Source organism: Salvia splendens, chromosome 15 (assembly GCF_004379255.2).
Source record: "Salvia splendens isolate huo1 chromosome 15, SspV2, whole genome shotgun sequence".
Taxonomy (NCBI): Eukaryota; Viridiplantae; Streptophyta; class Magnoliopsida; order Lamiales; family Lamiaceae; genus Salvia; species Salvia splendens.
Window position 1 is genome coordinate 11,845,343 of NC_056046.1, and position 21,814 is coordinate 11,867,156.

General features: G+C 40.5%; 4 protein-coding genes across 4 annotated transcripts; 2 read left to right on the top strand and 2 right to left on the bottom strand.

Moving 5' to 3' along the window:
* The first annotated feature begins 18 nt into the window (after positions 1 to 18).
* On the top strand, positions 19 to 5,597 carry LOC121768189 (tobamovirus multiplication protein 3-like). Its single transcript, XM_042164580.1, has 11 exons — positions 19 to 523; positions 883 to 973; positions 1,110 to 1,162; positions 1,236 to 1,328; positions 1,414 to 1,485; positions 2,432 to 2,504; positions 2,603 to 2,648; positions 3,589 to 3,652; positions 3,792 to 3,845; positions 4,449 to 4,526; positions 5,099 to 5,597. The coding sequence occupies exons 1-11, from the start codon at positions 359 to 361 to the stop codon at positions 5,189 to 5,191; spliced, it is 882 nt and encodes a 293-aa protein (XP_042020514.1). The 5' UTR covers positions 19 to 358; the 3' UTR covers positions 5,192 to 5,597.
* Positions 5,598 to 7,062: 1,465 nt separating this feature from the next.
* Positions 7,063 to 11,088, top strand: LOC121768187 (inactive leucine-rich repeat receptor-like serine/threonine-protein kinase At1g60630). Its single transcript, XM_042164574.1, has 2 exons — positions 7,063 to 9,504; positions 10,231 to 11,088. The coding sequence occupies exons 1-2, from the start codon at positions 8,169 to 8,171 to the stop codon at positions 10,887 to 10,889; spliced, it is 1,995 nt and encodes a 664-aa protein (XP_042020508.1). The 5' UTR covers positions 7,063 to 8,168; the 3' UTR covers positions 10,890 to 11,088.
* Positions 11,089 to 15,190: 4,102 nt separating this feature from the next.
* On the bottom strand, positions 15,191 to 18,738 carry LOC121768992 (phytosulfokine receptor 1-like). The gene has a single exon (XM_042165628.1). It carries the CDS (start codon positions 18,409 to 18,411, stop codon positions 15,382 to 15,384), a length of 3,030 nt encoding a protein of 1,009 aa, XP_042021562.1. The 5' UTR covers positions 18,412 to 18,738; the 3' UTR covers positions 15,191 to 15,381.
* Positions 18,739 to 20,405: 1,667 nt separating this feature from the next.
* Positions 20,406 to 21,808, bottom strand: LOC121766704. The gene is made up of 3 exons (XM_042162969.1): positions 21,677 to 21,808; positions 20,650 to 21,597; positions 20,406 to 20,561 (listed from the first exon to the last, which is right to left on the bottom strand). Exons 1-3 carry the CDS (start codon positions 21,806 to 21,808, stop codon positions 20,406 to 20,408), a joined length of 1,236 nt encoding a protein of 411 aa, XP_042018903.1.
* Between the last annotated feature and the right edge of the window lie 6 nt (positions 21,809 to 21,814).

Sequence of the window (21,814 nt, forward strand, 5' to 3'; positions counted from 1 at the left end):
GTGTCCCTTTTATATATCCAATATGCGCGAAATTTTGTAAGTATTTAAAATTTTGTTTTTTTTTAAAAAATGGGAATGAGGTAAGGGTGATCCAGGTTCAAATTCGAAGTCTGGAGTTGTATTGTTTTCTTTTCTGATTCAAAACAAAAACACAATCCATTCAGAAAAGGCTGGAATCGAACACGCATCCACGTCGACCCACGTGTTTGCGCTTCCTTCTCCACCTTTCCTTCTTCTCTCACCGCCCTTCCAAAAAATACAACTAACCCTCAGTTTTCTGTTTTTTTTTTCTTGGAGAAAATTTTCGCAATCCATTCCCACCCCCAATCCTAAATCTCTGATTGGCCGGCCTGCTGATATGGTGGCGGGGCTGTTTGGCCTTTCCGTGGAGGAGGCCGTGGTGGCGCTCCACCTCAAGGCCGCCACGAATTGGTGGGACATAGTCAATCGCTCTGCCGCTTGGCAGGACCGTATTTTCCATGTGCTCGCTGCGCTTTATGGGATCGTCGCCGCTGTTGCCCTTGTAATTATTCATGCCATTTTAATTTGATTTTGCTTTGGATCTTTGTCCATCCAGAATGAAATAAACAGAGCTGAATGATTTTTCACACATAAATCCAATCTCATATTTATGACTTGCTATAAATTGTCGAAGATTTTGGAAGTCATATTAATTTTTTGAAATCTGAGGTACATTTTGATTATGCTATTTGATTTTGGCAATGTGGGCATACATCCCATGCAGTTGATGGCATTGTTTTTTGAATTATTTTTTAGCTTCTCGGCAGTTCTGAATCTTCAAGGTTTGCTTATGGTGAATATGTCTTATTGATAGTTAATTTAATTGAACTAATTTTTATTATTCGCATTCACATGTACTAGGTACAACTGGTTAGGATACAATTGAGAGTACCCGAGTATGGTTGGACGACTCAGAAAGTATTCCATTTTCTAAATTTCTTAGTCAATGGAGGTATGTATCTTGTGCATTTAATAACCTTTTCTTTTGAGCTTCTTATTTCAGATGCAATTTTGCCTGATGATAAGTTTTTTTATAGTTTCTTAGTTCCACCTCATGTAAACATTTATTATGTTTTGATGTTTGTTAGTTCGTTGCCTTGTGTTTGCATTTCGTCGGGACGTTCAGAAGTTGGACCCTGAGGTATTTATTGCAATTCATTATCCTTTTCTCTTGAATGTTATAATTGTCTGATTTGATTTTTTTGGTTGGGAAGATTACGCATCATATTTTGCTTGATTTGCCAAGTCTTGCGTTTTTCACGACGTATGCATTGCTTGTACTGTTCTGGGCAGAAATTTACTATCAGGTTCAATCTAGATCCTTTCATTAGCTTTCCTTGCTTTAGTTTCAATTATTCGATTTGGAAAAATATTTACTTTAACATATGGCAGGCTCGTGCTGTATCTACGGATGGTCTGAGGCCTACCTTTTACACAGTAAATGGTGTTGTTTATTTCATTCAGGTAAAAAATCTTACCTATTTTTATCCCTTGTGCGGCAGATGATAGGGTCGTTTGATTGCATCTTCAAGTCCATTACATTCATTGTTCTGTACAAAGATGTTGTCATGTGTTGAGAAAAGGCTGCATTTGAAATGAACACTTTTAATCAGCTGAAGCTCATTGATTTAACTTTTACTACAGTACTCACCACTCAAGAAATTGTTGAAGGTTCCTTTTATGTATGTATGTGTGTGTGTGTGTGTCTGTGTGTTATTGTAGAGGTGGAAACATGGGCAAAGGTGGTGTTGTATTCGGGATGTTTTTTATGTGTTCTTGTCAGGGGCTTTAACATCAAAGTATTTCAGAATCCACTTAGCTATGAAGTTATGCATTGTTGTCTAATTGCATTTTAGCAGCCATATTGCTTACTAAGGGTTCAGGTGATTCAGGAGTACAATAAACGTTCTGGTGTTTGCTAATAGAACAAAGGAGGGGGACTGTTCTGGAGTTATAATGATGTGCAGGAGTATTTGATTTCTTGTAGCTTGCTTGAAATGAGAAATGAGAAAACCTAAAATATTAATGTGTAAACATTCTACATTTTTTATTTTTGAATTGTTGAAGTGAGTGTATTGAAGCTGCTCTTGTTTATGTTCTACCTATCTATAATCAGATTTCTTCAACGAGTTTCATACTATTTTTCAATTGATGAAAAAATATCTGTTTGGGGACAAATTGATTTGTCTGATTTCCTATTGATATTACCATTATATGGCAAACGATTGATAAATTCCAGATTGAAAGTGGTTCTCGCTTTATCTACCTATGACAGTGTATTTTTGTTGAAAGTTAGTTCTTGTGCTTGCAACACCTACAGTATAAGCTATCTTCGTAAGTTGTAGGATGCTGGTTACTTGAAACATTTCATAAAGAATATATAGTCTCAATTTCTTGTAATTTGTTGCAGATGATTCTGTGGTTAGCTCTATGGTGGAAACATGTTCATGTGGTGGTGGTCTTAACCAAGATGTTCTTTGCAGGTTCATTGTGTTAATCTTGACTACATGCATCAGTTTGTATTTTTTTTTATTTTTTTTTGGGTTTTATTCATTTTGTTTAAGGAACCTTCATTTTGCAGTTATTTCTTTTTTTGCTGCCCTGGGGTTTCTTCTCTATGGTGGAAGGTATATAGATTTCCTCCTTTGGGCAATTGATTTGTTCTATAGTAAGATTTGTCCCATAATTTTAACCCCTGGGCTGCTTTGAACTGTGACAACCATTTGGTTATATAATTATATTGTGAGTTATTTTTCATTTCAATTCTTACTTTTTTTGGGGGGAGAGGGTTAACTTAGGGGACGGATGATGGGATGGTGGTCTTGGGTTACCGGGTGTACCTGTTGCTGCTGCTTGTCAACTCCCTCGCTCCTAAAGAGTCACTTGCACCAGCTAGGATTAGAAATTTAGAACCCATGTCTTTGTGGTCACATGACAACGTGAAGAGCCTATGAAACCATTTTTCTTTGACATGTTCAGACTTCGGATTATTTGACTGCCTGGTTCTTCGTCCAAGATTTTTGCATTGCTTAGGACTGTAAAGCAGTAAAGTATAGATACTTATAGGAGAAAAGAATAAATGGTACTATTATTCACAGGAATCACACCAAGAGAGTCTCTCGTATATAGGGAGTACAATGCTAGGGCTAATCTATTCCTAAAATAATACGTAACAGCTAAATAAGGAAAACCTAAATTGGAGTACAACATGGAGAGACCAATCAACCTATAAATATCATGTTTTCTCTAATAAATATCATGTTTTCTCTAATATGAAGGTTATTTAGAAATTAAAGTTCTTCTTGAGGCAAACATAATTTGTGGGAGTGATTCATAGTGTGTACATTACAAGACTATCATTGCAGTGAAGTGTTGGTTTATCACATCCTCAAATGTTGCCTGTACCTTTGTCCTGGAACGCAGTTTACAAATAAATTTTTGCCCCTTTCTACTGTATTCATCCCTGGATGGTTTTGGTTTATGAAAATCTTTCATAAAATTTCTTCTACCTGTAGCAAAATTTTATGGATTCATGTTGATCCTGAACCTAATGTCTTCTTTGTGAAGGTTATTCTTAATGCTACAGAGATTCCCTGTGGAGTCGAAAGGACGTCGCAAAAAACTACAGGAGGTATAGTTGGAGTCTGGGCTTGTGGTGTTTGATTTCTTTTAGGAGATTTTTCTTTTTCTTTTTCCTTTTCCTTGTGGGGGTTTTTCTTTCTTTGGTTGTCCATGTTCTAATTCTCCCTTACTCTCTCTTGCTCACTCAGGTTGGCTATGTAACCACGATTTGCTTTATATGTTTTCTGGTTAGATGCATTATGGTAAGTCCTATTCTTATGATTCAGATTGCTTGTTATCTGTTCAGTTAAACTTGTGAAATCATCATTTGGCTTGTGTTGTACCCATCTTTGATTTTTAGGGTCCTTGTTAGTTCTATTGGTAAATTGGCATTACTTTTGACTTGATTGGTCATGAAGATAACCCTTGTCTAGATTTCTGTAATGGATAATAACGGAGTTCCAAAGAAATTTGATTTGGTAATATCAATATTTCAATTACAATGCAATGTATTTGGAAATAGCTAAATGTCTTTCCCCACATTAATATTTTCCCTAATTGAGACATTCTAACTATGTGTTCTTGTCTTAAAATGGGGAGTTGATGTCTCTGGACGAGAGGGTTGCAGTATTCTTGTGTGCTCGGATGCTTAGTAGAAAACTCTTGATTGTTCCCTATATCTGCTCTGTACACACATTGTTATAGCAGTGTACTTTTTTGGGTGAGTTCATCGCATGTAAAATGTATTATTATATGTAGCATTTGATGCGTGTTATATCTACACCATTTTTGTACCCTATGATTTGACTTAAATCTTCCAGTTTTTGCCTCCTGACCTTGTTCCTCCATTGTGACACATCCTACAGATGTGCTTTGATGCATTTGACCCAGCTGCTGATCTAGATCTTCTGGATCATCCGATCTTGAATTTTATCTACTATCTGGTAGGATTCCGGTTGCTCTTTATTTTGAGAATTTACGACTGATTTGATATTGATCCTAGGACTGACTGAAACCAAATAAGTGAAATTTTCATGATTAATTTTTTGCATAGCAGTTCTTTGTTTGTGTTTTTTTTAAATCCAGGGTGTTTTGTAGTGTGAATAGTTGGTGTTGAGAATCTTTTTGTCTGCTAGCCGATGAAGGGTTATTTGGATATATCTTTCCGCACACTACCTTAAAGTAACAATACCCTTGTATTTTGGTAGACGAAAGACTATAAGTAGAATGAAACGTTAATATTCCTTGAAGTAGGGAAGCTTGTCGTACTAAGCAATACTCTATATAAATCCAGTGTTCCGGAAATGTAACGTTTATGTTTAGTTTCTGGTTTGGAAAGTCTTAGATTCTTGAAGATAGAATCTTAGTGTGTGGATGTGCTCTCTTGTTAATTAGCTCATATGCTACTTTGTTCTGCGATGATTACTTGAAAGAGACGAGAATGATAGATGGCATTTTATCTTGGCTTGCAATTTTGTTGTAGAAGGTGTGACACGGTTAAGAAATGGTTTTGCAGCTGGTGGAGATATTGCCATCAGCACTCGTGCTCTTCATATTGAGAAAACTGCCTCCAAAACGAGGGATCACACAGTATCATCCTATCAGGTGATGAAACCAACTGCTGAATGGAGGGGTTGGGATACCATTGAATTTGGAGCTGAAATGTGATGATCAATCTTTTCAACTTATGTCCATCTCCAACCCTCTTCGTCTCTCTCACACGCAGTTGACAATTTTCACTCTTTGGCTTCGAATCATTAAAGAGGAAATGTAGTTTTGAAATTAGAAGTGTGTGTGTGTGTGTAAAGTGGGTGTGGTGGTGACAGTATAAAATTATACAACAAGTGCCACCGTGGTTCGGGTTGAATACATACCATTTAGTCAAGCTTGGTTCGTTTATTATCGAGGTGAGCATCGAGCTTTTTTTTTACCTGAATACAACTATTATTAACTAGTGTATATAATACTACTTACTAGTTGAAGCAGCATATTCTCTTAGGGGTCAATTTTATTCATATTTTTTTGTAAGGCAGATATGTTGTGATGATATGTTTCAAAAAACGTTTGGAGTTGATTAAAGGTTTTTTTGAAATTTGCATCTGTTTTATTAGATACATAGTCGATTTGTGTAGTTTGTAAAATATACACACACATTAGAATCTTGATGGCTGTTTTGTATTGAGGTAATTTCCTAGCACAGCGATAATATCAAGTGAATTATTGAATCAGATTTGAAAGAAGAAGACTCCACTCACCTATATCAAATTCATTGTTAAACTATCCGAATACAAGTATTTGAATTATGTGAATTCTTCTATAAATTGTTATGTTTGTTTTCATTTGAAAGCATTTGTTAATCACGGTATTTATGAAGCTGCTCTGGCACGAAGTTATTGTACGAGATGATGATTACATTTCGACTTCAAAGATGAAAGTAAATAGTACAACTTTCACAAAAATAAAAATAAAAATGGCAACATTATTTGGGTGTGATGTGTACAACTGAAATTTATGTCGTTCAACCGCTGACAAAATTGAACTAGGGTGTTTCTAAAAGTTGAAATGATGGCATATTAACTTAAACAATTTGATACGTGTGTTGTGATTATAAGTAAGAATAATGATTGATTTTCGTGGCAATTAGCTTTAGAAAATGGTTGTGTTATCATTTTCATTTATAATCAATTGTTAAACTCATCAAAAAGCCCTCACTTATAAGAAAAGAATAGCAATTAACTTAGGTATATATATTTATGAAATGATTGAGGACTTCTCAGTGAGAGAACATATTTTCTTCAGCCCAATGCAATCACTATTTCAAAAAAAATATCAATAATTAATTAATTAACTATGGTACAAACTAGTACTACCTGATTTTTCAAGTTATCCCGCAACAAATATTGTAATACAACAAACATCTACAGTGCCATTTTAGAGTGAAAAAAATACAATAATTACTCGATTAATTATTGGATGCAGAAATGGTAGGATGTGTTTTATGTAAATTGATCTTAATTGTAGCTTTATTATAGCATCATTCCAATTCCAATTCCAAGGGTAAAATCATCCAAAAATTATAATCAGTCCATGTTTAATACGATTGTTGCAGGAAACATGAGGCATTCAATATTTTAGGCAAAATATAATTATATACTCTAATTGTGTGAAATAAATTTAATTAACAATTGCAAAATTAGGCAGAACTACAAGAATTTGAAATTGTATATAGATATAACATAGATATTTCTACTCAGGGTTTTAGTTTATACATTTCAAAAGGTGTATGAAATTATGAAATTTGTTATGTTCTACCCCAAACCTAAAATCCCTTCTCTTATCTGTCACATTCAATCATTTCTAAATTTACACTCAATCAAAGAACAATATAACACACCCGCATTAATTAAAGAACAAATTAAGAAAGAATAAAGAAGAAAAGAATCATGCTAAACCTCAACATAATTGAGAAATTAAGACAAGTAGAGAGACAAAGAGACATAATCAGTGTGGTTTAGCTTTCATCAATTTGCACGTACAAAACAAAAGCACTATTTTATGAGCTTTTGCCGATAGCCACAAAATTCTTGTAACAATGCCACCTGAATCCGTGTTTCCCCACCTAAGCTCATTTATTGCCTCCTCTGTTTCTGCTGTCTGCTTTCAATTCCTCCACCATTTTCCCATTTATGGTCAGTAGAAAGATTACTTGCCTCTCTCTCTCATCAACTGTTTCTACTTGGGCTTCAATTCTGCTGCGTTCTTGAATGCTCACATCTTTCGAGAGCACTACAGCATGAAATTAAGTTGATTGGCGGGTTGGTAGCAATTATGCCAATCGGTTTTCAATGTTGAAGGAACTCATATGAGGAAAAGATTCGTCTGCATTTCGGGGATGTGGGCATGCATGTTCTTTCACTAGAATCAAGATTCAATTTTTATAGTTTTTTCTTTTGTGGGAGTGGGATTCTTTGCTGATTAACTGAGCTTCAGCCATGTGTAAGAATGCCTAATTGCTCACTTCTTCTTCTTCTTCTTCTAAGTTCAGTGAGAGAGAGAAGGTGTGCAGTATAGTTGAGTTTGTAAAGGGAAACCATTAGTGAAAAGCTCAGTGGGTAGATGGGGTTTCATTTCATTAATTGATATCCATTTTCTTGGGTTTTTGTCAGTTTGCTTTTTTCCCCTTTACCTTGATGAAGCCGTCTCAGTAAAGCAAATGTGAGAGAGCGTCAGTCAACCCTAAGGGGTTGATAGTGACAATAACTGGCGCCTTATTTTGCACTTCATTTTGGCCCCAGTAATTTCACAAACTAATCTTTTGTCACACCCTTCCCCCCCTTTTCATGATTGTGCTAGATCTGTAATTTCGGCTCTGTTGAAGCCAAAGGTGTAGCCATTGTTAACTTGTACACTCCAAGATTTTACAGGTGCTTAGTGCTAATCAAGTGGGTTTAGTTAACTTAGGGTGAACTACATGTGTTTTTTACTGATGGGTACGAATTCAAGAATTCATTTTTAGCTGTACTCTCATTTATTAGTTTCCCAGCTGGGTGGTTGTTGTGGTCTTGAAAGTCTGTTGAGTTTTATCTATGGATGGTCCATTGCAAGTACTGGTGCTTAGGCACAACCCCATTTGCTCACTCTTCTTGCTGTCACCATTGTTGTTGATGCTCATCACACTGCCACCACTAGTTAGATCAGGCGATGCCGAGGCTCTCTTGGCTCTGAGAGCCTCGATGGACCCGGTGGGGGTGCTCCCGTGGGGACGGGGAGGGGCTGATGTTTGCCAGTGGCAAGGTGTTAAAGAGTGCTTGAATGGGAGGGTGACTAAGCTTGTGGTGGAGAGGTTTAACTTAAGTGGCTCATTAGATGGCAAAAGCCTTAATCTGTTGGATCAGCTTAGGGTGCTGAGCTTTAAAGAGAACTCAATTTCTGGCCAAATCCCAGAGCTTCCTGGCCTTGTAAATCTCAAGTCTCTTTACCTCAACAACAACAAGTTTGAGGGTGGAATCCCAGTTAGTCTTGCTCGGATGCATCGCCTCAAGGTGGTTGTGCTGTCGGAGAACAGGCTATCGGGTCAGATTCCTCAGGCGTTCGTCAGATTGAGCCGATTGTATGTGCTTTTTGTGCAGGATAATAGATTGACTGGTTCTATTCCCCCATTTAACCAAACCAATCTTAGATTCTTTAATGTTTCTAATAACTTGCTATCCGGGAGAATACCTATAACCGCAGCACTGGCTAAGTTTGATGGATTCTCTTTCATTGCCAATGCTGATCTGTGTGGTGAACAGATTCAGAAGCCATGTCGTTTTGGTCCATCCACTAGTCCATCGTTCTCAGTAGTGCCCGGTGAAACAGGACATCATCATAAGTGGAATAAGAAGCATATTTTGATTCCTGTTCTCAGTGTCATTGGATTTGTCCTTCTATGCATCATTGCAGTGGTTCTTATCGCGTGTTTGAGGAACAGAGGCAATGAGAAGGAGGCGGGTGGTAAGGTGGCTGCACGAGGCGTGGAGGAGGGGGCACCAAGTGGGACAGCAGACGAGAACGCTGAGGGCAAACACGAGGTGTTTCCTTGGGATCAGGGGGGTGAAGGGCTAGGGAGTTTGACATTTGTTGGTGATGAGAAGATGAATTACAGCTTGGAGGATCTTTTGAAGGCTTCAGCTGAGACGTTGGGGAGGGGGACGTTGGGGAGCACGTACAAAGCAGTGATGGAGACGGGCTACATTCTGACAGTCAAGAGGCTGAAAGATGCGATGTACCCGACAATGGAGGAGTTCAGAAGACACATTGAGATTCTTGGCAGGTTAAGGCATCCCAATCTGGTTCCTCTCAGGGCTTATTTTCAGGCTAAGGAGGAACGTCTACTCGTGTATGATTACTTCCCCAACGGCAGCCTCTTCTCTCTCGTACATGGTTCGTATGCCTATATCTTGTTTTATCAGTTTACATTTTACCATGTATTATGTGTTTATATAGTGGTGTTTAGCAAATTATTTGTTCATGGTTCTTGGATTTCATCATGCCTTTGAACAGAATTTGGCATGTGACTTTCTCTAAACCTATAGAAGCATAGCATATTTTGCTAGGGTATCTCAATTTTGGCTCTTGTATTTTCTGCTTGATAACTTCCCACAAATATGGCCACCAGAATCTAGTTAATGGAATCTAACCATAGAAACAAACTGATGACATTTCAACAAAAAGTGTGGACATTGCACAAACACCATCCGTAGGCCTTATTCTTTAAAAATATCACAAACTGTCCCTGGATATTGATATAATATCGCTGGAAGATTATTTGCATTTTTTGGGACCAAAATACCCTCTAGACTATAAGAGTTATTTATGTTTTTTTCTTGAGGGAGAGAACCATGTTCATTCATTTCCATTCAAGTATGTGTCGAGACGAGCAATTATTTGCCAAGTCCAGAAGTGGCGTTATTTCTCTCATGGAAAATACGAAAATAATTAGCTCTTTTAGCCTAGGGGTATTTTGGTCCAAAAAATGTAAAAAATAAGGGCCGCGGATGATATTAGTTCAATGTTTAGGAACTAAAAATATACTCCCAAAAATGTAATATTCCAAAATTCTTTTGATTTCTGATTTCTACTTTTTCTTCTTCAATCAATTTTTTGTAGGATCAAGAGCTGCAGGTGGCTCAAAGCCTCTTCACTGGACATCTTGCCTTAAAATAGCTGAAGACGTCGCGACCGGGCTGCTCTACATCCACCAGAACCCCGGCCTAACCCACGGCAACTTGAAATCCACCAATGTACTACTCGGGTCCGACTTCGAGTCATGCCTCACGGACTACGGACTGACGCCCTTCAGAAACCCTGAGTCATACGAGGAATCCAGTGCTTCGTCCCTCTTCTACCGGGCTCCCGAGTGTCGCGATCCCCACAGACCCCTAACACAAAAAGGCGATGTATATAGCTACGGGATCCTCCTGCTCGAGCTTCTAACGGGCAAGACCCCTTTCCACGACTTCATGCAAGAACACGGCCCGGACATATCCGGATGGGTACGGTCTATACGGGACGCAGAAACCGAGTCGGGCGACGACCCTGCTTCGAGCAACGAGGGGGCCGAGGAGAAGATCGGTGCTCTCCTGGAGATTGCCGTGGCGAGCGTCGCGGCCGTGCCCGAGAACCGGCCCGCGACGAGGGACGTGGTGAGGATGATTCGAGAGGTGAGAGTCGACGCTCACTTGTCGTCGAACAGCAGCAGCCACTCCCCGGGGAGATGGTCGGATACTATCCACAGTTTGCCAAGGGAAGAACAGTTGACTATGTAGCATTGTTTATGTGAATTCTTTTCTACTTCATTTGTCATGAATAGGTGATGTTTCATTTCCTCGGAATTTTCAGACTAATTCAACTGAAATTGAGCATCTTATTGTGGTTTTTGGCAGTCTCAAATATGGAATTTGATTGGCCAACTAATAATGAAAATGAAAAACGTACTTGAACTTCTCTGCTTCAGCAGTGATGACATTCTTAGCAATCCAGACCACTTTGTTTTTGGTGTGACATCAAACTTGTAAAAATATGTTGATGACATTCTTAGCAGTGATATACTTATAATTGATGAACTATGCCATTCTTTCAACAACAACTTAATACTCTCTCGTCCCAAGTTAACAATTTGTACCTCTTTTTAAGGTCTCCCAAGTTAGATAAGTCATATTCTATTAAACCAAAAATATAATATCTTCTACTTTACTTTCTTTCTTTCTTTACTTAGGACAGTAGAGAATTATTGGAGAACACACAACCGAACATCTCTTTGGTTCTCTGATAGGCCCAAACAAATTCATTGGGATGTTGTCATTTGAATTCTTCAATATATCAAGAAAGTTCAAGGAAATGTTTGTTGCTTAAGAAGAACAGTCATCTAAAGATTAAAGGTTATTCGGATATTGATTATGTAGTCTGAAAAATTAAAAGAAATCTACTTAAGCATACTGCAAATATTTGGAAGGAAACTTGGTACCCTGGTAAAGTAAGAAATTACACAACGTTTACATATGCACTGTGATAACAACGATTGTCATTTCATTTGTGAGTGTGTATTTAACGATTGCTACGAATTGTTGATATCTTCATCAAGCCTATTAGATGGGAAACATTTCTCAAAAAAAATTTACAAGCTAGACATGATTGATAGTCTTAGTATAATACTCCATTCTGAATACAATTCTCTTCTCTGGCATTATAGTGTTTGACATATACATAAACTTGTGATTTGAGCATCCACAGCAGGATGCTCTTCCAAACGGCGGGTACGTGCCATCGGCACAGACGAGCTCTTCACCAAGAGCTCCGTCCTTGGCAGCGGACGGACGTGTGACACGTTCTTGTTGGGCGGTGAGGCTCATTTTGATACCATTGATTTTATTTATTTTTTAATTCGTAAAACATCAGAAAGATTCGGAAAAAAGGTTTCGGATTCCAAAAAATATAGTCCTTTTTTTTCAAATTTTTAATCCTCAAATCATCTACAATAAACCTAATCAAATACACTTGAGCGAAATTCGATCACAATACTCATGAATAGTGTAAGAGCATGCTTGGAGGAAGAGTACTTTATTTTTTAAAACCCAATTTTTTAAAACCCAGCAATCACAAGACCGCATATAAATATGTGTTCTCTATTTTTTTCCAGAGAATTTCATCAAATGTCAAAGGCTGAGACAATTTTTGTAAATTTTGGGTTTCCTTTCAAAAGACTAAGACCATCCACAACGGGTCTCGCCGGCGTCTCGCGTCTCGTCTCAGCGAGACGAGACCCCGGCGAGACGCGTTGTAGCCTCCATCTCGTCCCGTCTCGTCCCACGTCTCGTCGCGCGTCTCGACTCGCCGAGCCACGAGACGAGCTGTCTCGCCACGCGCCTAGGCGACGTGGCGCAGCCCGGCGTCGTGCGTGACGCCCACTCGCCGGCCCGCGAGTGGGCGTCGTCACGTGCTGACGCAATAAATATTTTTTTTTAAAAAAAAATCGAATTTAAATAAAAAAAAATTTTTGTAACGGTATTATTACCGTTTTTTTGTTTTTTTTTATAATTTTTTTGTTTTTTATTAAATTTTTTACTCTATAAATACTCCTAAACCCATCCTCATTTACACACAACTACACATCTATTCTTCCTATCATCTAAATTTTCTCTCAAATTTTCGCTGAAATTTTCATAACCCAACTCAAGATGTCCGGCGACGGCGAGGGCAACTATGGCGGCTCCGGCTCCTGCGGGTGGGATCTCAACTCATTCGGCGATTGGGAGAACATGATCAACACATTGGGCGGTGGAGGTTCGTCAACGCCGGGGACCCAGGGTTCGGCGACGCCGGGGGGGTACCAACCACCCAATTTTGACCTTGATGCATATGTTCGTCCCAACGTCCCGCGGTTTTCGCAGGGATTATCCCAGATCCGGGAGGATTTTCCAGTTGATCCCACGCCGGGAGTAGGCCGAGGCGGTGGAGGTGGGCGAGGCGGTGGAGGTGGCCGAGGCAGTGTACAACCCCAGACGGGCGAGGACGAGGAGGAAGAAGAGGAAGAGGAAGAGGATCTTGGCCGACATCCGTACAACAACCTCGAAACGATAGCGGTGTACAACGCCTGGATCACGGTCTCGTACGATCCCATCGTCGGGAATCAACAAACCCGGAAGTGTTTCTGGGAAAAGGTTGTCGAGGTCTACCACCAAATAAAGCCGAACCGCTCCCGCAAGCGCACAGTTAAAATGATCCGCTGTCACTTTGACCGAGTCGACCGACAGGTCAAAAAATTCTGCGGCATCTACTCGGCGGAAGAGGCGCGCTACCAAAGCGGCGCCACGGCCACCGACATTTTGACGTCCGCTTTGCGCGCCTACTACCAGGACGAGGGACATCAATTCAGATTTGTTGATGTTTGGCGCGCCGTCAAGGACGAGGAACGATGGGCCGGCGGTTTCCGTTCCAGCTCGGGCTCAAACTCGAAGCGCACGAAGCATACGGCGAGTGGTCAATACTCGTCTAGTGCTGGTGCGTCTGGTGGTGACACTGCTGAAGGCATCAGCCAACATGATGCTGAATCCCAGGAGTTTGCGGGTACGGTCGGCGATGCAGGAGGATCCGCGAGTAGGCGCCGTCGGCCGCAAGGGACGAAGGCGGCGAAGACGGCTAGAGCAAGGAAGGGCCGAGGCGAATCAAGCCAGTCGGCCTCGGGATCGGGCTCGCGGGGAGGCTCGGACACACTTACGGTGGCGTACATGACCGCCACAATGGCGGACACTTCCCGCTTCTCGCACTCCCAATACGCGGCCTGGTGGAACGGAATTGTGCATATGGCAGCACAACTTGGCCTTCCGACTCCCCCTCAACCTCGACCGCCTCCGGAGGATGATTAGCCCTTCCGATTAATTTTTTTTTATTTTGTGTGTTTTTTTATTTTGTGTGTTTTTTTATTTTGTTTTAATTTTAATAAAGTGTGTTTGTTTAAATTGAATTGGGTTTTAAAAAAAATTATAAATTAAATTGAATGAATAGTAATTAAGAGACGGTATAGAGACGGTTAAGAGACGGAGCGTTGCAGGTTCCGTCTCTTAGTTAAGAGATGGAGGCAAAAAGGACAGTGGGGCCCTCAAATAGTGCTCAAATAGTAGTTAAGAGACGGTTTAAGAGACGGTATAGAGACAGCGTTGTGGATGGCCTAAACAAGGCCTTTGAATAAGTCGAAAATTGACGCTTAATATAGGTCAAACCCCTTTATTTTATTCTCTAAACTGAATTAAAAAAAAAGGTGGCTTTTTTGTAATCAACGGATGGGAACATTTGAAATCTCCCTCTCCCTTTTCTCTTTTAGTAAAGATAAAGTTAAAGATAAGCAAGTTGGAATTGAAATAATGTTGTAACATAGGAAAAGGCAAGGAGTAAATATGCCAACTGCCAAACTCACAATTCTTGACTGAGCTGCGCCTACACATTTACAACCACACCACATTTCTGTGATACACATTAATACTATCTCTTTTCAAACTTCTATCATTTTCATTTTATATATTTGGCAATAGGATTGACAAAATACTGAAAAATCTACCCATCTAATATCCATCTTCACATTTATATTCAAACCAACTATTCCATACACATTTAAGGTTGAAATAAATGCCACACAACCCAACAAACGAGTAGGGAACTAAACCTTTCCAAGTCTTAAAAATCTTACTTTCTAAATCCAGACTTTTATACACCTCAAAAATCAACTTATTGACATTGTTCTTGACAATTTTGTCAAATTATAGTCAACTCTAGAATCACTCAAAGTTTGCCAACCCCCGCCTCTTGGTGAAATTTACAATCAACCACCATTCCAAAATAGCAATATCCCACAAAACTCATGCATCAAAAGAGCACCTTTTTCTTTTCCTTTTTCGGGATATTGTGGGGCAAGTTGCAAAACAAACATAATTTCTGATTCTTGGAAATGAGAGGGATATTTACTAAACTTCTATATTCATGTCACATACAACTGAAATAATTGAAAACTACTTCATGTCTCAAAAGAGCTACTTGCTATTTTCCTAATTTCTAACAGTGAGAGAAGCAGCAGAAGTGAAGTAAGATTATTTACTTATATTCATGGAAATGCAAAGGATATTTAGAAGATTTATATGATGACTTCACATACTGATACAAGTGAAACAATGTATACAACAAAATGCATCATGGCATTCCAGATTGAAAAATCAATAATCAAGAACTTACCGGTGAAGGAAGAAGTCATAAGGGACAGCTCGCCTCTCTCTAGCTCGGATGTAAAATAGAGACTGAATCGATGTTGTCAAGCCAAGTAACTAACTGCAGGGTACATGGCCTCGCCTTTGGATTCTCCCTCAAACAGAGGCAAGCAATCTCGAGTACAGTTAGCATCACCTGCGTGTTTTGCTTGTCATAAACAAATGGATCCAAAACTTCGACTTCCCTGCCTAACCTCTTCATTCGAATCACCCATGAAATCATATCCCGGTAAGCTTTTGGTCTGCACATATCCATTGGCCTCTTGCCAGTAAGAAGCTCCAAAAGAACAACTCCAAAACTGTATATATCCCCTTTGTAGGTCGCAACTGAGGCCTGACTGTACTCTGGAGGAATGTAGCCAAGTGTTCCAACAAGGTCGGTTGTGACATGAGTGTCATAAGGAAGAATGAGCCTTGCAAGTCCAAAATCAGCTAAATGAGCTTCAAATTCCTCATCTAAAAGAATGTTGCTTGATTTTATATCCCTATGGAGGATTCGAGGGTCACAAGACTGGTGCAAGTAAGCGAGACCTCGCGCTGCCCCTCTCGCGATCTGCAGCCTCTTCTCCCAATCTAACGAGGAAGGGCCGTCAGTTTTCTCATGTAACCAGTAATCAAGGCTACCATTCTCCATATATTTGTATATAAGCAGCCTGTCGTTCTTGTACTTACAATATCCTTGAAGTTGAACGAGATTCGGGTGCTGTGCTCTTGAGAGGGTATCTATTTCGGCTTGGAATTCCCTCTCAATCTGGAAATATTCACCTGAGAGCCTTTTTATCGCCACCTTCCTTCCATCGGGGAGGACGGCCTTGTACACCAGTCCAAATCCCCCACAACCAATGATATTTGCTTGATCAAAATCATCTGTAGACTTCAAAAGATCATCAAGTATAATCTCTTTGCTCTCCTTGTTCTGACATAGGATAACTAGACTCGATATCTCTGCCAAATTCTTTTCCGTGGCATCAGCATCTTCGTTTTCTGGATCCATAACTTTTCGCTTGCATGAGCACAAAACAATAAGGTAGACAAGAGCAGCAAGAATAATAGTTCCTGCGCCGATTCCAACACCCACTGCTATAGCAACACTCCTTGCTTTCTTTGACTTGTGAGTTGATAGGCGAGGGACATTGTTGTTAGATCGGCAAGGAGGTAAACCGTGGTCCCCACAGAGATCTGGGTTACCTTCAAAGCTCGAGTTGGGGAAGGTTGCAAACTGATTGCCAGAAGGAATGGTGCCAGTGAGAGCATTGTGAGCCACACTGAAGAATGACAAAAATGTGAGGTTACTCAAAGAACCTGGTATAGTTCCATTCAGCTCATTGAAAGACAAATCCAAAGTCTCTAGGCCCGTCAAGAGAGACAAAGTGCTCGGAATGGATCCAGATAAATTATTGCATTTCAGGTCCAAAACATGCAACCTTTTCAAATTACCAAACTCCGGCCAGATCGGTCCAGTAAGAAAGTTGTTGCCAAGTTCCAGTGTTGGAGGAAAGCTCATGGCCCTTTTGTACTTGAACCCGTATTGGTTCTTTCGTACAAAGAGGGGGAAATCCGGGGAAGGTTCCACCACGGACACATTACCACTGATCATGCTCTGCATTTCAGTAAGCTCTTTTGGGAGATTCCCAGTGAAAGAGTTGTTGGATAAGTCCAAGTAAAACAGAGATGACAAGTTTCCAAACCAAGGCGGAATTGAACCTCCCATTCGATTCCACGACAAATCCAACAGCTGCAAGTCCCTGCTCCGACTCAACCACTGGGGAATACCACCGGTGAGTCTGCAATTGGCAATCACAAGGGTCTTGAGTCTTAAAAACTCGAAACTTGGATTAGCAGGCATCATTTCACCACAAAAATTCAAAGTGAGAACCAGTGTTGTCAAGTTCGTACAATGCTGCAGAACGTCTAGTGCGGTTGTGAGGTTGGTAATGGTAGTGTTTGAAAGCGAAAGGGACGTAAGGCTCTGGAAATTCTTGAAACTCTGAGGGATCTCCCCTGTAAAGTGATTCCTAGCCAAATTCATCATCCTTAATTTTTTACAAGAAGGGAGATTTGCAGGAATTTCCCCTTTAAATGCATTAGTAGCCAAATCAAGCGAAACGAGATTCACCATTGCTGAACAGTTAAGATCAATGGTATCGCCTAATGAATTGTTTCTCAAACTAAGCGAAGCAATCGACGGTGAATTAGCCAACGAAGCAGGTATGCTACCATTGAAACTATTCGATTGAGCTGAGAAATAGCTCAAACTCACAAATCTATCAAAAACGTCTGGAAGATTTCCTGAGAACTTATTCAACGATAAATCGAGACGAACGAGATTAGATAGGTTACCGATGAGGCGACTCAGCTGTCCAGAGAGATTATTCTCCTGCAAGAAGAGTTTGCTCAATTTCTGCAGACGATACAAATCTTCAGGAAGAGCGCCATGGATGAGATTTGTGGCGAGCCCGAGCTCCTCCAATGAGGTGCAATTCCCCAACCCTAACGGAACAACTCCGGTTAGATAATTGTCGACCGCATTGAAAACCCTAATCCTGGTCGAATTGCTGCATATCTCCGCCGGTAAAGCGCCGCCGATGGAGTTTTCAGAGACGTTGATTACTCTGATCGACGGCAGATTGATGCTGCCCGGGAACGTTCCGGAGATCAAATTGTAGCTCAGGTCAAGGATTTCGAGCTGCGGCAAATGCAGAAGCGAGAGAGGGATGGAGCCTTTGAGGTAATTGCGGGAGAGATTTAGGGTTTTGAGCTGCTCCAAATTGGCTAGAGATTCGGAGAGATTGCCGAAGAACCTTTTGCCGCCGAGCTCAAGCTTAATCACCCTAGATTGCGGAGAAGAGCAAGTGATGCCGGGCCAATCGCAGCAGTTGGACGAAGAGGAATTGAAATCCCATCCTTCAAGAGGTGAATCGAGGTTGTGCATAAAGGCCCTGAGAGCTTCGAGATCATTGGAGTTGCATGTGGAGTTCTGAGCTCGAGATGAGAATCCGAGGAAGGTGAGGATCATAAACAGAACAAACACAGTCATCTACACAAGATGATAGATGCACCGCACCGTACCGCACCACTCTTAAAAAGCTGGAGTCTTTTCGCTTCTCATTAGTAAGTACTCTGCAGATTTTTTTTATTTTTTGTTGCTCTTCTTTTCGTATTGATTGTTGAAGAGAATGCAGAAAATTGCAGAGACGAAGAAGATGGGTTGATGAAGGAGATGGAGGTGGTATTTGGGTGCGTGAGAGAAAATAAAAAGGTGGAATTAAAATTGGGTTTTGACTTTAAAAAGGGAGCTGGGTTGATGGTCCAATTGAGGCGGCGCTTTTTCTCTCTCTTTCAGATAAGAATTTTGGAGGGAGGGAGAGAGAGAAGGCCGTTGGGAAAGTGGGTAAATAAAAGAGGAGGCAATAAATAGCCGCTAACAACTGCCATAAATAATTGGGATAACTGTCTTAAAAGTCATGAACTTTGCCCGAATTCTGATTTTTCCCACGAGCTTTAAAGTTAGCGTATAAAGTCACGAACTTTGCATTTTGTCTGGTATTTCCCAACCCGACCCGACCCTGTGTTTTCCGGCAATTTAAAATCCTATGTGGCATGCCTGAATTCCGACGTGTCAGGCATCGGAAAAACTCAAAACGACGTCGTTTCACATGGATAAAACGACGTTTATCCATATGAAACTATAATTCACCCCCAAATCCAACACTCATCCTTCCTCTCGCGATTCATCCACCCCCAACCATTATTGATTCTCAGAATCAAATCGCGATTCATCCTACGAAACTGCTGCAATCCCGATTGTCCGTGAAATCCCGTAACAAGGTAAGACCATAGCTTCATCTTAGGGTTCGATTTATGGGGCAATATTAGGGTTCGTTCGTTTCGTTGAACATGCGATTGATTTCGTTGGGTTTAGGGGTCGATTTAGGTTTCAATTTTAGGGATTGCTTGTATTACCTATTTTGGACTCAATTTTGAGTATGCGATTTTGTGGTGCCCGAATTGTGGTCGGTTTGAGCGATTTCGACTGTGCAATTGGCAATGGGTATTTAGGGTTCATGACTGTTGAATTCTCGAATGTTGATTGTCTAATTTAGAGTTGTATTGGTTTTAGGGTTCTGCATGATGTTTCATCCACATTCTGCTTGAGGGAGTGTGGACTGGTTTGATTGTCCAAATGTTCAAATGAGGTTTGATTGTTCAAATGTTCAAATGCAGGATGTCCACTTCTTCCCAGCACTCGAGCAGAATGTGGCCGAGGTTTGGGGCAGTGGTCTGTGATCACGGCCTTGAAGCTGATGTGGTGACATCCAATACGGATGCCAATCCCGTACGATGCTTCTATCGTTGCCAAGTCTGGAAGGAGGACGACTGCAAATTCTTTCGTTGGATTGATCCATCATTGTCACCGAATCAAGAGTACTTCTTCAAAAAATTGAAGATTGATAGGGACAATGTGCAAAAAGCATTGAGAGATAGAGTTGCTAAGCAGGATGCACTTGACGAGAGCCTCCGTTCCAAAACCGCTGAAGTTGAAGCACTCCAAGGCGTTGTCGCAGATTTGCATCGTCAAAACCGGAACCTAAAGGTTGTCATTTGCATTTTATGTATCGTCATTTGGCTATTGTCGTAGCTTAACTAATAGAACTCCAATGTAATAGTATATGCAAGTTGAACTCAAGTGTAATACACTACGGAATCAGGAATATTGTAGTGGTTTTTCCCCTATGAATGCATTGAGTTATTTTGCGCAGTGAGTATTTTGCTCAAACTGTTCTACTACTACTACTACAACTAATATGCTATTTTCTGTAATAAATGACAAATGTGATGCTATAGGCATTAGAAACTTGTAATGGATGGAACACATGGCAAAAGCATAATATTATCCTGCCTCAAAATAACACACACGGTGTACACATAATAGTTTGGTGTCCAAAAAGCCCATAGTATTCATCCAAATACAACTACTGTTTCAGGCGACATACATTACTTTCTTCCAAATTCAACTACTAAAACCATCGGTCAACCATTGTTGGTGTTGCTTTGTTGCGTGGGGATTGAGCCATCCACAACTCCACGGCGTCCTCCACGACCTCCCCTTCTTCCAGCCCTTCCTCTTATTGCGATGGTACCACCTTCTGCATTGGACGGTGTCTTCCGAGGCCTTCCCATTTTGGCCTATAGGGTATGTAATTTGCAATGTTAGTAAAAATTGGAACAGAATAAAAACTGTGAGCGTACATTGATTACAACTATTGTGTATTACCTTTGGCTTTGGCAGAACCTCAACTGACTCGTTTTTGCAAGTCCTGGAGTTTTGGCCTTCTTGTAAACACTTCTGGCATGTCATCACACAAATTTTCCTCATTCTATTGGGTCTGCCCGGATCCTTCTTGAATGGGTCCCTCCTTCGCACCTTCTTGGGCCTACCGGGCATCTTCTTCACAGGTGGAGGTACAACCGGGTACCCCTCAGCTTGAGGCCAGAGCTTCTCCCCATTTAATGCTGGCAATCCATATCCATAGGCAGATGTGTACTTGCTCAAGGAGTAGTATTCGTGGACATAATCATCTACAGTCTGCTTGAGGAAGTGTATAGCAGCGCATGCATGGATACAAGGGATGCCAGTCAAATCCCATTTCTTACACCCACACTTCCTTAATGAAGGAGTCACCACAAACCTATCTTCAAAGTGACTAACTTCAAAGTTACCACCAACTGCAGGAATGGTAGTACAGTTTCTACTCTCATAGACCATAGCTTCAATTTTCTTCCTCACCTTTGGACACACATTTGAATTTACCCCAGCACTCTCTATGTCTACACTTTTTCTGTAAAGTCTCCCCATCAGCTTGGTTCTCATTTCATCTAGCATGTCTAACACATGTTTACTCCTAGCATCCAGAATATAGGCATTGAAACACTTACACACATTGTTCAGAATGACATCAGAGCAGTTGGAAGGTGTTAGAAAAGCCTTACAGAATTTGCTTGGGTTTTTGTCCATTAAGTCTGCATATGCCTGTCCATCTTCCTTCTCGAGTTCTCTGCAAGCAATCTCATACTCTTCCATGTAAGTGCTTCTAACAAGTTTCCAGAAGTGCTGTTTCAAAAGTGGACCTTTGTGAGTTTTTTTCCAATTTGCATAGATATGCCTTGCACAGTTTTTATGCTCAGCCGATGGAAGTAGTCTCTGTACTGCATTTTCCAGGCCCTATCAAGCAACATTGTCAGTGACAACATAACAAAGCACAAAATTGACTGCATAACAGATAAGTGAGTATAGTGAATACCTTTTGCTGATCACTGATAAGTGTAATGCCTACTCCTTCACCCAATGTCAAATCCTCACTCAGAATTTTAATAAACCAAGTCCAGCATACTTCATTTTCAGCCTCAACTACAGCCCAAGCAATGGGGTACATTTGATT